The sequence below is a fragment of the Dendropsophus ebraccatus genome, chromosome 3 (genome assembly GCF_027789765.1).
Source record: "Dendropsophus ebraccatus isolate aDenEbr1 chromosome 3, aDenEbr1.pat, whole genome shotgun sequence".
Lineage (NCBI taxonomy): Eukaryota > Metazoa > Chordata > Amphibia > Anura > Hylidae > Dendropsophus > Dendropsophus ebraccatus.
The window spans coordinates 23,943,329-23,956,502 of NC_091456.1; the positions used below are offsets into that span (position 1 = coordinate 23,943,329).

General features: G+C 41.9%; 1 protein-coding gene across 1 annotated transcript; it reads left to right on the forward strand.

The window, feature by feature from the left end:
- The first annotated feature begins 7,625 nt into the window (after positions 1-7,625).
- Positions 7,626-13,174, forward strand: LOC138786983 (D-dopachrome decarboxylase-B-like). The gene is made up of 3 exons (XM_069964066.1): positions 7,626-7,798; positions 11,248-11,423; positions 12,677-13,174. The coding sequence occupies exons 1-3, from the start codon at positions 7,691-7,693 to the stop codon at positions 12,747-12,749; spliced, it is 357 nt and encodes a 118-aa protein (XP_069820167.1). The 5' UTR covers positions 7,626-7,690; the 3' UTR covers positions 12,750-13,174.

A 13,174-nucleotide genomic window follows, 5' to 3' on the forward strand; every position in this document is an offset into this window, starting at 1 on the left:
GCTATGATTTCAATTACAATGTGAATAGGAACTATGGGGGAGATTTATCAAACTGGTGTAAAGTAGAATTGTCTTAGTTGACCCTAGCAACCAATCAGATTCCGCCTTTCATTCCTCATAGACTCTTTAAAAAATGAAAGGTTCTCAGTTTAAAAAAAAATAAAAAAAAGAGAGGTGGAATCTGGTTGCTAGGGGCAACTAAGACAATTCTACTTTACACCAGTTTGATAAATCTTCCCCCTATGGATCCAATTTTTTACAAATACCTAAAGAACATGTTTTTTATTACCTGTCACAATCAATAGGAGCGCAGTTTTCATTCTTTACACTAAAGAAAGCTGAGTTGCATTTGGGCGACTTGGCCAACAAGTCGGATGTTGTTATGCCAGCCTCCTATGGTTGTATCCATGTTTTCCAGGCAGCCCTAGGGCTGCATCCATCTTCTTTAGGCAGCGGGATTCAACAGACCGTGATCGGGTTTGTGCAAACCAGAACTTACTGTAAGATTGGCTCATTTCTACTTTGTGTCACTGTCGTTAAAAATTTCAAAAGGTAAATCAACAGTAGATGTGATATATAGCAAGTTAGCAATTTACATTCATTATTTACTTTTTAGTTATTATGGAGAAAACGGCACTTCCTGTTTTCTGACTGAAAAAAAAGGGTCAGAAAACAGGAAGTCCTGTGTATCCCAGGCCAACTGAGTGCTCACAGAGAGGGCAGTCATGTGATTGATGGACGCATTGAGCCGTCACTCTCTGTACTGGCCGGAATTCCTGTGTTTATTCCACCAGTACAAGTCAGAAAACCTGCCTTCAGGAGACTGGACCTGGATTTTTTGGTAAGTACAGCTTTGTATTACAGCATGAGAACAACAACAAAAAAAAAGAATATAAATTGAAAACTTGCTTTATATCGCATCTACTGTTGCTTTAGAGTTTGAAAGTTATAATGACAGAGACACTTTTAAAGGGGTTATCAAGCGTTAGAAAAACATGGCCACTTTCTTCCAGAGACAGCACTACTTTGGTCTCTAGTTCAGCTGTGTTTTTCAATTAAAGGGGTTATCAAGCGCTACAAAAACATGGCCACTTTCTTCCAGACACAGACCCTCTCTTGTCTCCAGCTTGGGCGGGGTTTTGTTGCTCAGTTCCATTGAAGTAAATGGAGCTTAATTGCAAACTGCACCTGAACTGGAGACAAGAGTCGTGTTGTCTCTGAAAGAAAGTGGCCATGTCTTTGTAGCACTGGATAACCCCTTTAAGCTCCATTAACTTTCATGGAACTGTGATGCAAAATCTCAACGAGACAGGAGATAACAGTGGTGCTGTCTCTGGAAGAAAGTGGCCATGTTTATCTAACACTGGATAAGTCCTTTTAAAAATAGGCTTTTTATTAACAAAATTTTACAACTCTATCCGAGCCATGAGAGACATACATACCAGTATATATACATTGCCTCATGGATTCAAACAACACAAACTATTAAAACCTTGGGGAAGATTTATCAAACATGGTGTAAAGTGAAACTGGCTCAGTTGCCCCTAGCAACCAATCAGATTCCACCTTTCATTTACCAAAGAAGATTGCCCCCCCCCCACCACCACCACCTTATGTTAAGATAATAGAAAAGTGGCCATATTATCACCATTGTAACATCACCACCATCACGGTAAAAACACAATTGTCACATAATTATATAAATTGATGTTTATAGCACTGTACCAATATTACAGTAGTATTCATTACACCACTGTGGAATCCTTACAAAAGAACTCCTAAGAATTACTAACATTATCTCTTAATAACACACAGCAGAAATACTTTGACATCATCACAGAAGAACAATGGATTAGCACCATTGTGATGTCATCACAGTAACATCTTCACCAGTACCATTGTGAAATCATCTGGCTAGAATCCTGGCAAGCAGCGGATCACAAGAACTTCTAACTATGGATCCACATTTGTTCAGTCATCAAAGCACCTACGGATGTCTGAAATAAATCTTGCATGTACAGTGGGGTGAAAAAAGTACAGTGGTACCTTGGTTTAAGAGTAACTTGGTTTAAGAGCGTTTTGGTTTAAGAGCTCACAGCTTCTCAAAATTGTGACTTGGTTTAAGAGCATCGCTTTGGTTTAAGAGCTCCCTGTACTGGGTGGGAGTGTGAGTGGGGGAGGGGCATGGTCTGCATAGCGGGGTCTACAGCACTGAACTCTGACCCAGGAAGTCTCCCTCACCTTCCAAATCAAAAGCAGATCCACTTCAGTGGACAGGACTGTGGAGGTAATCTCTCCATAGCTGTAACCCCTCTCTCCCCGGACAGAGAGTGCTGCATGTATGTGCCCACATCTCCCCTGCTCATTCCTTCATGCTCCCTGCAGTCTCTGTCCGCCCTTGTGTTTCCCATCCTCTCCATTACTGTACAGTAACTTATAATATCACAGATTCTGCTGTTTCTGAATGTTTGTTTCATCTGTTTTACATGTTATTCAGAATAATCAATAATTATTTTTGGGGTGTGAAACCAATTGTCTGCATATCAGTGATTTCTTATGGGAAAATTTGCTTTGGTTTAAGAGTGGATTTGAATTACAAGCTCAGTCCCGGAACGAATTATGCTCGTAATCCAAGGCACCACTGTATTTGATACACTGCTGATTTTGCAAGTTTTCCCACCTACAAAGAATATTTATAGTAAGTACACTTCACCTGTGAGAGACAGAACATTAAAAAGAAATCATGCATGATTATTAAATCATGAATTGGCATTTTATTGCATGTAATTTGTATTTGATCACCTATCAACCAGCAAGAATTCTGGCTCTCACAAACCTGTTATTTTTTTCTTTAAGAAGCTCTTTCTACTCTGCACCCAATACCTGTATTGCATCTGTTTAAACTCGTAACCTGTATAAAAAAAATACCTGTCACACCATTGCCAAGACCAAAGAGTTGTCTAAGGCCACCAGAGACATAATTGTAGACCTGAACAAGGCTGTAGTGGGCTACAGGACAATAGGCAAGCAGCTTGGTGAGAAGACAACTGTTGGCAAAATTATTAGAAAATGGAAGAGGCAAAAGATGACAATCTTCTTTGGACTGTATGAAAGATCTGTATGAAAGAGTAGGACAACACACATTCTAAAATATACATGGAGTGGGAGATTTTATTAAACATGGTGTAAAGTGAATCTGGCTCAGTTGCTCCTAGCAACCAATCAGATTCCTCCTTTCATTCCTCACAGACTCTTTGGAAAATGAAAGGTGGAATCTGATTGGTTGCTAGGGGCAACTGAGACAACTCTACTTCACACCATGTTTGATAAATCTGCCCCGTAGTGTATAATATAATAAAATATACATACAGTAGCCCTCCCTTACATAGAATATACTGCACACACTGTGATAGAAATGCTAATGCTAAAGCACAAACAATACATATATATCATATCATGCATAATAGAAATGGATGGTCCACATGGTGGAAATATCAATATCTGTAAGCTAAAACTCCAGCGAAAATCTTTTTCTTTTAAATCAACTGGTTTCAGAAACTTATATAGCTTTGTAATTTACTTTTATTAAAAAAATCTCCAGAGGTGTAAGCAGAGAGCACTGTGTCACAATGAAAATACAGGCCATACAGCAGCTGATAAGTACTGGAAGACTAGAGATCTTTAGATGGAAGTAAATTAAAAATCTATATAACTTTCTGACACCAGTTGATCTGAAAGAAAAAGATTTTCGCAGGTGTACCCCTTTAAGACCACATGGGGAGCATGTATCCAGCTCCAGTATCCCTCATAAAAACTGGGGTACTCTGGCGAAAATCTATCAGATCAACTGGTTTTAGAAAGTTATATGGATCTTTAATTAACTTCTATTTAAAAATCTCAAGTCTTCCAGTACTTCTCAGCTGCTATATGTCCTACAGGAAGTGGCATTTCCTGCAGCACATACAGCAGCTGATAAGTACTATAAGACAAGATTTTTTTATTTTTTTTTTTATATGGAAATAAATTACAAATCTCTGGCACTTTCTGACACCAGTTGATTTGAAAGACAATTTTTTTTGGCAATCTACCCCTTTAAAAACACAGATCTTCAGATCCATGATATCCCTCTGGTGGTAATCCATGAAATGTCTGGAAAGGCTGACAATGACCTGATAGAACACAGGTGTCAAACTCAGGCCCTCCAGCTGTTGCAAAACTACAATTCCCATCAGCCAAAGCTTTAGTAAACTAGTGCTCTGCGGGTAAATCTATGGCGTTTTATCCTGTGCACTTTTTTCTTTACAAGTCATGTGATTCTTTCATCATGTGATTCCAGGATTTCTACTGAAGAACTTGGTGAAGATAAAGTAAAAAAAAAACACCAACATGCATAGAAAAATGTATTTTTTCCTATTGGAAGAAAAATGCCACTATTACTTAAAGTGTACCTGCCATTTCATGTTACAGTTAGGGCCTCCTCTTATAATAATAATAATAATTTTTATTTATATAGCGCCAACAGATTCCGCAGCACTTTACAATTCTGGGGGTACATACATAGACAAAAAATAGACATTGCAGAGATATACATATAAGGTCCCCCCCGCCACCAGTAAGCCCCGCTGATACACCTTGTCATCTGTCGGTAAGCCCCACCCCTCACCTGTACAAGTGAAAGTGCCTATGCACTTTGTGCAAGGTCTGTGAAAGTGCTTCCGCTCCAATACCTGCAGTGCACAGACTGGAAGACAGATGTAGCGCCGTTCAGGGATTTCAATCAAATGATTGCCTTGCTTGGGCGCGAGTATGGGGGCGGGACTTCCTGTGTATTAACTTTTTTTAATGAAGAAAGAGCTGAGATTTTGGCCAGTATAACAGCGAGTAAGAAATAATGCAAACAGCACCCCCTGGTGTTAGAAGGTAGAGGCTAGGTTCAAAACATATTATGGCCAAAATATTTAAAATTAAAAAATAATATTATAAGATTGTCAGTAAGCCCAGGTGCTGTTGTTTTTTTTTTTATGTTTTTTTATTTAAATGACAGGTACTCTTTAAAAAAAAAAGGCCATACCCTGAATATGCTACAATTTTGATCACTCTGCACTGAGCCTAAAAACGACACAGTAGTATAGTGTATAGTGTATAGTGTAAGAAAAAGCTATTACGTTTTGTTTGTTTTTTTAACTAGAGGTTGTACCATAGGCTGTTTCCATGTTTTCCCGGACTCCTTTGGGCTGCATCTAACTTCTTCAGGCACCAGTATCCAAATGCCGAACAATCGAACTTGTGTGCTCATCTTTAGTATACAAAAAGTGGGACATTTATCAAGACTGCCCCCCTTTCCATGGCGAATGTCAGGGGCGCATCTTCATACATGTCCCCCCAAGTGTATATCCAGCCTTACACAATTCAGTATCAGTCTGTGCACATTTTTTCATTCTATCTACTGTTGAATGAATGAGGAAAAAAAATATATCTTCATGGATCCTGGGAAAAAACGATCATAAGGGTATGTTCACATTGCTGATCTGTTGCGGAACATACTTAGTATTTCTACTGACAAGCAAATCAATGTATATACAATCAGCCGCAGATCAGCTGCAAAAAAAATCTGCATCAGATCCGCAGTATAAGGCTATGTTCACACTACTTAAGTACCGAAGCAATTACAGCCGTTGTTGCTGATTTGCAACAACGGCCGTGAATACCACGGTACTTACGTAGTGCTGCATCTGAGAGAATCCCAGCCGGAGTGCATACACATAGGGGGAGATTAATCAAATATGGTGTAAAGTGAAACTGGCTCAGTTGCCCCTAGCAACCAATCAGATTCCACCTTTCATTCCTCACAGACTCTTTGGAAAATGAAAGGTGGAATCTGATTGGTTGCTAGGGGCAACTGAGCCAGTCTCACTTTACACCATGTCTGATAAATCTCTATTATAGTATACACTCCATGGATCACTAGCAGAGCCGCAAAAAACTGACATCAGTTTTCTGCGGCCGCAGAAAACCTGTCAGTTCACACAGCTTTGGCCGCACGCTCCATTGTGAGCAGCAGGGAATTCGAATGCAGGCGCACACTGATGCGCCCGCATCCAAATTCAGCGGCAGTGAAGATTATCCGGCCGGTACTGCAGTACCGACTGGGGTGGTCTTTTCTGAGGCTGGGTTCACACTACGTATATTTCAGTCAGTATTGTGGTCCTCATATGGCAACCAAAACCAGGAGTGGATTGAAAACACAGAAAGGATCTGTTCACACATTGTTGAAATTGAGTGGATGGCCGCCATATAACAGTAAATAACTGCCATTATTTCAATACAACGGCCGTTATATTGAAATAATGGCAGTTATTTACCGTTATATGGCGGCCATCCACTCAATTTCAACATTGTGTGAACAGAGCCTCTCTGTGTTTTCAATCCACTCCTGGTTGAGGTTGCAAAATACTGACTTACTGAAATACAGTGGTGCCTTGGATTCCGAGCATAATTCGTTCCGGGACCGTGCTTGTAATCCAAATCCACTCTTCTACCAAAGCAAATTTTCCCATAAGAAATCACTGATATGCAGACAATTGGTTCCACACCCCAAAAAACCCCCAGATGAAACAAACATTCATAAACAGCAGAATATGTGATATGTGATATTATAAGTTACTGTACAGTAATGGAGAGGATGGGAAACACAATTGCTGACAGAGACTGCAGGGAGCATGAAGGAATGAGCAGGGCAGATGTGGGCACATACATGCAGCGCTCTCTATCCGGGGAGAGAGGGGTCACAGCTATGAAGAGATTACCTCCACAGTCCTGTCAGCTGATGCAAGCCCCAGCCTGAAGTGGATCTGCTGATTTGGAAGATGAGGGAGACTTCCTGGGTCAGAGTAGAGGGCTGTAGACCCCGCTATGCAGACCATGTCCCTCCTCCACTCACCCTCCCACCCAGTACAGAGAGCTCGTAAACCAAAGCAATGCTCTTAAACCAAGTCACAGTTTTGAAAAACTGTGAGCTCTTAAACCAAAATGCTCTTAAACCAAGGTACCACTGTATACTGTGTGTGAACCCAGCCTGACACCGGCCGTTCCGTGACCTGGTCGGATCACGGAACGGCTGGTGTCTTACTACGTGAGAACATAGCCTAATAACGTACAAAACCGTGGGTTTCCGACATGGTGTCTGATTCTTTTTTAGTCAGAAAATAAGCACAGCATGTTGTACAATAGCACAGCTATCTTGTACGATTCCTGCAACATAGGCACCTAAGGGTGTGAGCCCCGTGTAAGGGTGTGAAAAGTCACCTGTAAATATGAGCCATGATTTTATCTCATTGCGCTCAGATTACACACCATGACTGATAATGGAAGCCTTATCATCTGTTACATGTTCTTCTTTTAGCCTCATTCCTTATTAAAAGTTAAATAATATTGTAATCGTCCAGTCGAGAAGAGTGTGAATAAACCTATTTCCTCTCCAAATATAAAAAAAATAAAAAATTAAATCAGATGGTTTGCATTGTGTATATTTCTGTATATAGAAGGATTGCCTTGAATGTGTGTGTGTTTCTTTAAGAGGAAGTAGCTGAGAGGCGTATCAGGAATCCACCAATCAGGAGCTTGCAGTTTGTCCTTTGCTACATAGTAGATCAGCAGCCGGTCGTCTTGCAGTGTGCGGCCAACTCTCACCATGCCTTTCCTGGATTTCGATACCAACCTTCCCCAGCAAAGTATACCAGATGACTTTGCTGAAAAGCTTTGTTCAGCTGCTGCATCAATTCTGGGCAAACCTAAGGATGTAAGTAGAAGGCTGAGTATCCTGGCCTGTATTCTTACAGCAAGATCACTATGCTTTGTATACTTGTGACTGTGAGGGTCCATTTACACAGAAAGATTATCTGACAGATTTAAAGCCAAAGCCAGAAACAGACTATAAACAGAGATTGGGTCATAAAGGAAAGCCTGAGTTTTTCCTCTTTTCAAATCAATTCCTGGCTTTGGCTTCAAATCTTTGACAGATAATCTGTCAAATAATCTTTCTGTGTAAATGGACCTTAAGGCTGGGGCTACATAGCGATACATGTTATATGACTTGCTTGCTACTTTATTACAATTGGGCTGTTAAAAGAATAGCCAAATGATAGAGAAACTGCTGCAGGTTGCAGTCACATGCGACTTGCATTGATGTCAGTGGTGACAAAGTCTTGTGCAACCTACCACCAAAAATCCATCAAATGTGGATTTTTTTTGTGACTGTTGCAATATAACTTTATAGGCTGGGTTCACACTACGTATATTTCAGTCAGTATTGTGGTCCTCATATTGCAACCAAAACCAGGAGTAGATTAAAAACACAGAAAGGCTCTGTTCACACAATGTTGAAATTGAGTGGATGGCCGCCATATAACAGTAAATAACGGCCATTATTTCGATACAACAGCCGTTGTTTTAAAATAACAGCAAATATTTGCCATTTAATGGCGGCCATCCACTCAATTTCAACATTGTGTGAACAGAGCCTTTCTGTGTTTTCAATCCACTCCTGGTTTTGGTTGCAATATGAGGATCACAATACTGACTGAAATATACGTAGTGTGAACCCAGCCATAAGATGCAATGTCACACTGTCGTCTTCATGTCATGCAACCAAAGTCGCCATGTAGCCCTAGCTGAAAGCGCTGATTTAGCCACTTTTCAGAAACTATCTGGCTTCACATAGGGGAGAGGCAATATCTATAATGGAAAGATTTGCACCTTTTTTCTTTACTTTAGATCCACTCCTGGTTTTAGCTAAAAATACTGAGCTAAATCCTGCATGTGACCCCAGCCTGGGGGTGTACTTACCTTAGTTGTTTGTCACTTATATTGCTGTTCTGCTGTGTCTACAAATAATGTGCGGTATACTCACCCTTGGTTAATAACACAGAAGTAGGACATAGTTCAGTGCTGCTAGAAATTGAGGCAGGAACTAGAATATAACTCCGAATTAGTCGCTTTTACTACAACCTATTGGTATTAAAGGGGTTGTCCGGCGATAAAAAATTATTCACAGAATAACACACATTACAAAGTTATACAACTTTGTAATGTATGTTATGTCTGTGAATGGCCCCCTTCCCCGTGTTTCCCCCTACCCACGCTAGACCCGGAAGTGTGGTGCATTATACTCACCGCATGTCGTGTCGTCCACGGTCTCCGATCGTCAGCAGTGACGTCTTCTTCGTGAGTCCGGCGGATCTTCCCGAGTGCTGGCCGCCCTCTGCAGCGTCATCCGAAGCTCAGCCGCGATTGGCTGAGCATAACTGTGCTCAGCCAATCGCGGCTGAGCGGCTGATGACGCGGCCACGTCATCAGCTGCTCAGCCGCGATTGGCTGAGCACAGTTATGCTCAGCCAATCGCGGCTGAGCTTCGGATGACGCTGCAGAGGGCGGCCAGCACTCGGGAAGATCCGCTGGCCTCCCGAAGAAGACGTCACTGCTGAGGATCGGAGACCGTGGTCGGCACGTGACAGGTAATGTATAGCGCACCACACTTCCGGGTACACGGGTGGGGGTGGTGGGACACGGGGAAGGGGGCCATTCACAGACATAACATACATTACAAAGTTGTATAACTTTGTAATGTGTGTTATTCTGTGAATAATTTTTTTCGCCGGATAACCCCTTTAAGATCAAAAGAACACCTATCACTTGGGCCGAGTTCTTCTTGAATCTCTGATGCCTTTTAAAAAAATATATGTTCCTTAAAATCGCTCCATTCCCAGCCTTATAACACTTTTATCCTTTGGTCTATGGGGCTGTGTGAGGTGTCATTTTTTGCGCCATGATCTGTACTTTCTATCGGTACCTTGATTGCGCATTGGCAACTTTTTAATCGCTTTTTATTACAATTTTTCTGGATCTGCTGCGACCACAAATGTGCAATTTTGCACTTTGGAATTTGTTTGCGCTTACGCCATTTAATGAAGGAATGAAATAAATTTAATAGTTCGGGCGATTACGCACGCAGCGATAGCAAACATGTTTGATGAGATCAGTGTTCTATTGCTCTAGGCTGCTGCAACAGAATGCCGAGCCGGGATCAGTGCCATTACGGCCTTTGTCGTTAAGGGGTTAAAGGGTTTTCTGGGACTTCTTGACCATTATCTGATTGGCTGAGGTCTGATATCTGGAACCCCACCGATCAAGTGTTTGCCAGAGCATAAGCGCCCGCACACACGTAAAAAGATGTAAGCAGACAGCTCAGTACACATAGTAATGGTCATGAATCAGAAGACCTGCACGTGGTACATGAGGCAATATGGTTTGGCCAAATTATATACTAACTTCTGATGTTGGTTTTAAATATAGCTGAATAAGCTTTCGTGTCAGCCATGGGTGCGATGTGCAGCCATTTCTGTCTTTTTGGCTTGTGCACATAGTAATGGTCATACTGGGTTACTGCAGCTCAGCTCTAAAATGAATGGGAGCTGAACTGCAGTAACTTTGAATAGTCAGTACATGAAAGTTGTGGTTGTCCCTGGCTCCGGCCGATTGGCGATGTGCTGGGTGTCAATCCTTAAGCACATTCGGATTTGTTCGAACACGAAAATATGGAAAACATGGATACAGCTATGTTCTCCAGGACTTCCTATATTAGTGTGTAGGGGAGGGGGGGAGCCCATACAGTTTTTTGCTATGGGGCCCCATGAATCCTATCTACGCCCCTGCATTTAGGGAAAGTGAGAATACAGCATGCTGCCACTAACCTGAGTGTAATGAAATATTCTGCATTTCAGTGGGGAACTGACAGGAGTGCTGTGGGAGGGGGGTAAGGCCCCTTTTAACCTTTAGGCACAAGGTAGCTTGATTGGGGGGGGGGGGGGGGGGTGCAGTTTTTGGGCCAACGCTAGAAGACTAGAATCCACTCTGAATCAGACGGGCACCATGCCTCAGGTCACCAGCATCGTCTGAATTGGAGTCAGGGTCTGATATAGGCCACTGTATGTCTACAGTCTGTCACATGAGTATATTAGCCATACATTTAGCACTAAAACAGGGCTGGATTCTTCCCACTTTAGGCAAGATTTTGCATGGCATTTTTTTTGGTGGGAAAAAACTGTGTGAATCTACTTTTAATAGAAGTGCCAATGAAGCTATAGTAAGTTCATACATTACAAGTGATAGCAAATATTTTGTATTTAGAAAATGCAACTTTTTAAGTCAACATCGATCATACATATAACATGCTTTTCTTTGTCCCTACAGAGAGTGAATGGTACCGTGCGGAGTGGGCTGTCAATGATAGTAGCTGGCTCCTCCGCCCCTTGTGCTCAGCTGGTAATCTCTTCCATCGGAGTTGTGGGCACTGCAGAACAGAACAAGGAGCACAGCGCAAAATTATTTGAGTTTCTTACCAAGGAACTGAACTTGGGGCAAGACAGGTACATACTGAATGGTTCCATTGCTATGATGAACTCTATAGAGAGTACACAGTTCAATTAGAACCTCAGGGCTCTGTCTTTGGTTTATATGGAGCAGTAATGGGGCTGGTATGTATATGTCTGATTCTGGGAGAAACTGTCAGGAGATAAGGGGCATGCTCCGCTGTACTTTGTATGTACACAGACTTTTAGGGAAATCCTTGAGAGCGGCAAATACTATCTATACTTTGGCTAATAAAAGGAGGACACAAGTAGGGAAGACACCCCACCTCCACCTTGCTTATCATATCCAAACACCTAACTTTGGATCATACTGTAGGCCCAACACTACTTTTCTTATGATTCGGTGTTGTAAAGGGATCCTATCAGCAAAAAGTACATAGGGGGAGATTTATCAAACATGGTGTAAAGTGAAACTGGCTCAGTTGCCCCTAGCAACCAATCAGATTCCACCTTTCATTCCTCACAGACTCTTTGGAAAATGAAAGGTGGAATCTGATTGGTTGCTAGGGGCAACTGAGCCAGTTTCACTTTACACGGTGCTTGATAAATCTCCCCCATAGTCCTCAGAAAAGCGAGTAAGGGACCTTTTATATTTAAACATTTGTTGGCCGCAAACAGGCGGCGATTACCACTTACAGTGCCTCTACACAGCATGACAAATCGGGGGGCCGGGCTGCACGAACGATCCTTGTATTATTAGTGCAGCCATGGAAACTGACAGCACGGATATGCATATATCTGTGCTGTCAGTTTCCAGATCATAGGCAAAGCATACTTACCTTCTGTGCTGCTTGTGATCCGGCATCCCGATACAACAGTGGCCGGAGGACTGGAGAATGGGATCAGAAGCAGTGTTGATGGTAAGTATGCACTGAAGCTTGTGATCTAGAAAGAGGTAGCACGGATATATACATATCCGTGCTGTAAGTTTCCCTTTTGCTATCGGACGCACATCCCGTTGGGGCAGGAAGATGTGTGGCCAGTAACAATAGATTTTGAAGCCTGCTCTAAAAAAGTAATCATATAAGGATCGGGCGTTGTCCCACTGCTTGGCTGATCGCTGTCACTTTTACAGAGGCCGATTATCAGCCACATGAGCGTTTATAGGAGCACTTGTTGCTCATAATCGGCCCATGTAAAAGGCCTTTAACTTAGCTGCCTGATTGCAGATTGACTGTGATAAGAAATAGTTACTATTATAATGGTTACATATAATACCTGTATTAATCCTTAATGTTTTTGTTCTTAAGGATTCTACTACGCTTTTACCCACTGGAGCCCTGGCAAATAGGCAAAAAAGGAACAGTCATGACCTTCTTGTGATACCTTCAGCAGACCCCAGCGGGACCATGTCTTACCACACATTCCTGCTTCTTACCAGTCCACCATAACAGCTATGAATAACAGCAAATCGGGTCAGAAACTGTGTGAAAATAGAAGATTTTAATGTAATTGTATAACATCCAGGTGCTCACATCCTTCCGGTACGGTCACATGGCGGATTCTTCTAATCTTGGATCCTCGTCAGAAATCCAATGCATGCCGACCTTCCATGCCATGTGAATTTATAAACTAGGGTTTAATTTCCCATGATGTGACGTAGTAATAACATGGATAATGATGAGTTGTCCGTAAAGGCAGCAACATGACATGTAACTCATGTGAAGTACCTTAATAATGGATGTTGAAGGGATTAGATGCTGTATAATGGTCCAGTAACAAATAAAGTATGGTTCATTTGGATTTCA

Bases quoted from the DNA above. Each gene is read 5' to 3' on its own strand.
- LOC138786983 (XM_069964066.1), top strand. From the start codon at position 7,691: ATGCCTTTCCTGGATTTCGATACCAACCTTCCCCAGCAAAGTATACCA. The intron at 7,799-11,247 runs GTAAGTAGAAGG...TTGTCCCTACAG, and splicing joins TTCTGGGCAAACCTAAGGAT to AGAGTGAATGGTACCGTGCG. The intron at 11,424-12,676 runs GTACATACTGAA...TTTGTTCTTAAG, and splicing joins CTGAACTTGGGGCAAGACAG to GATTCTACTACGCTTTTACC.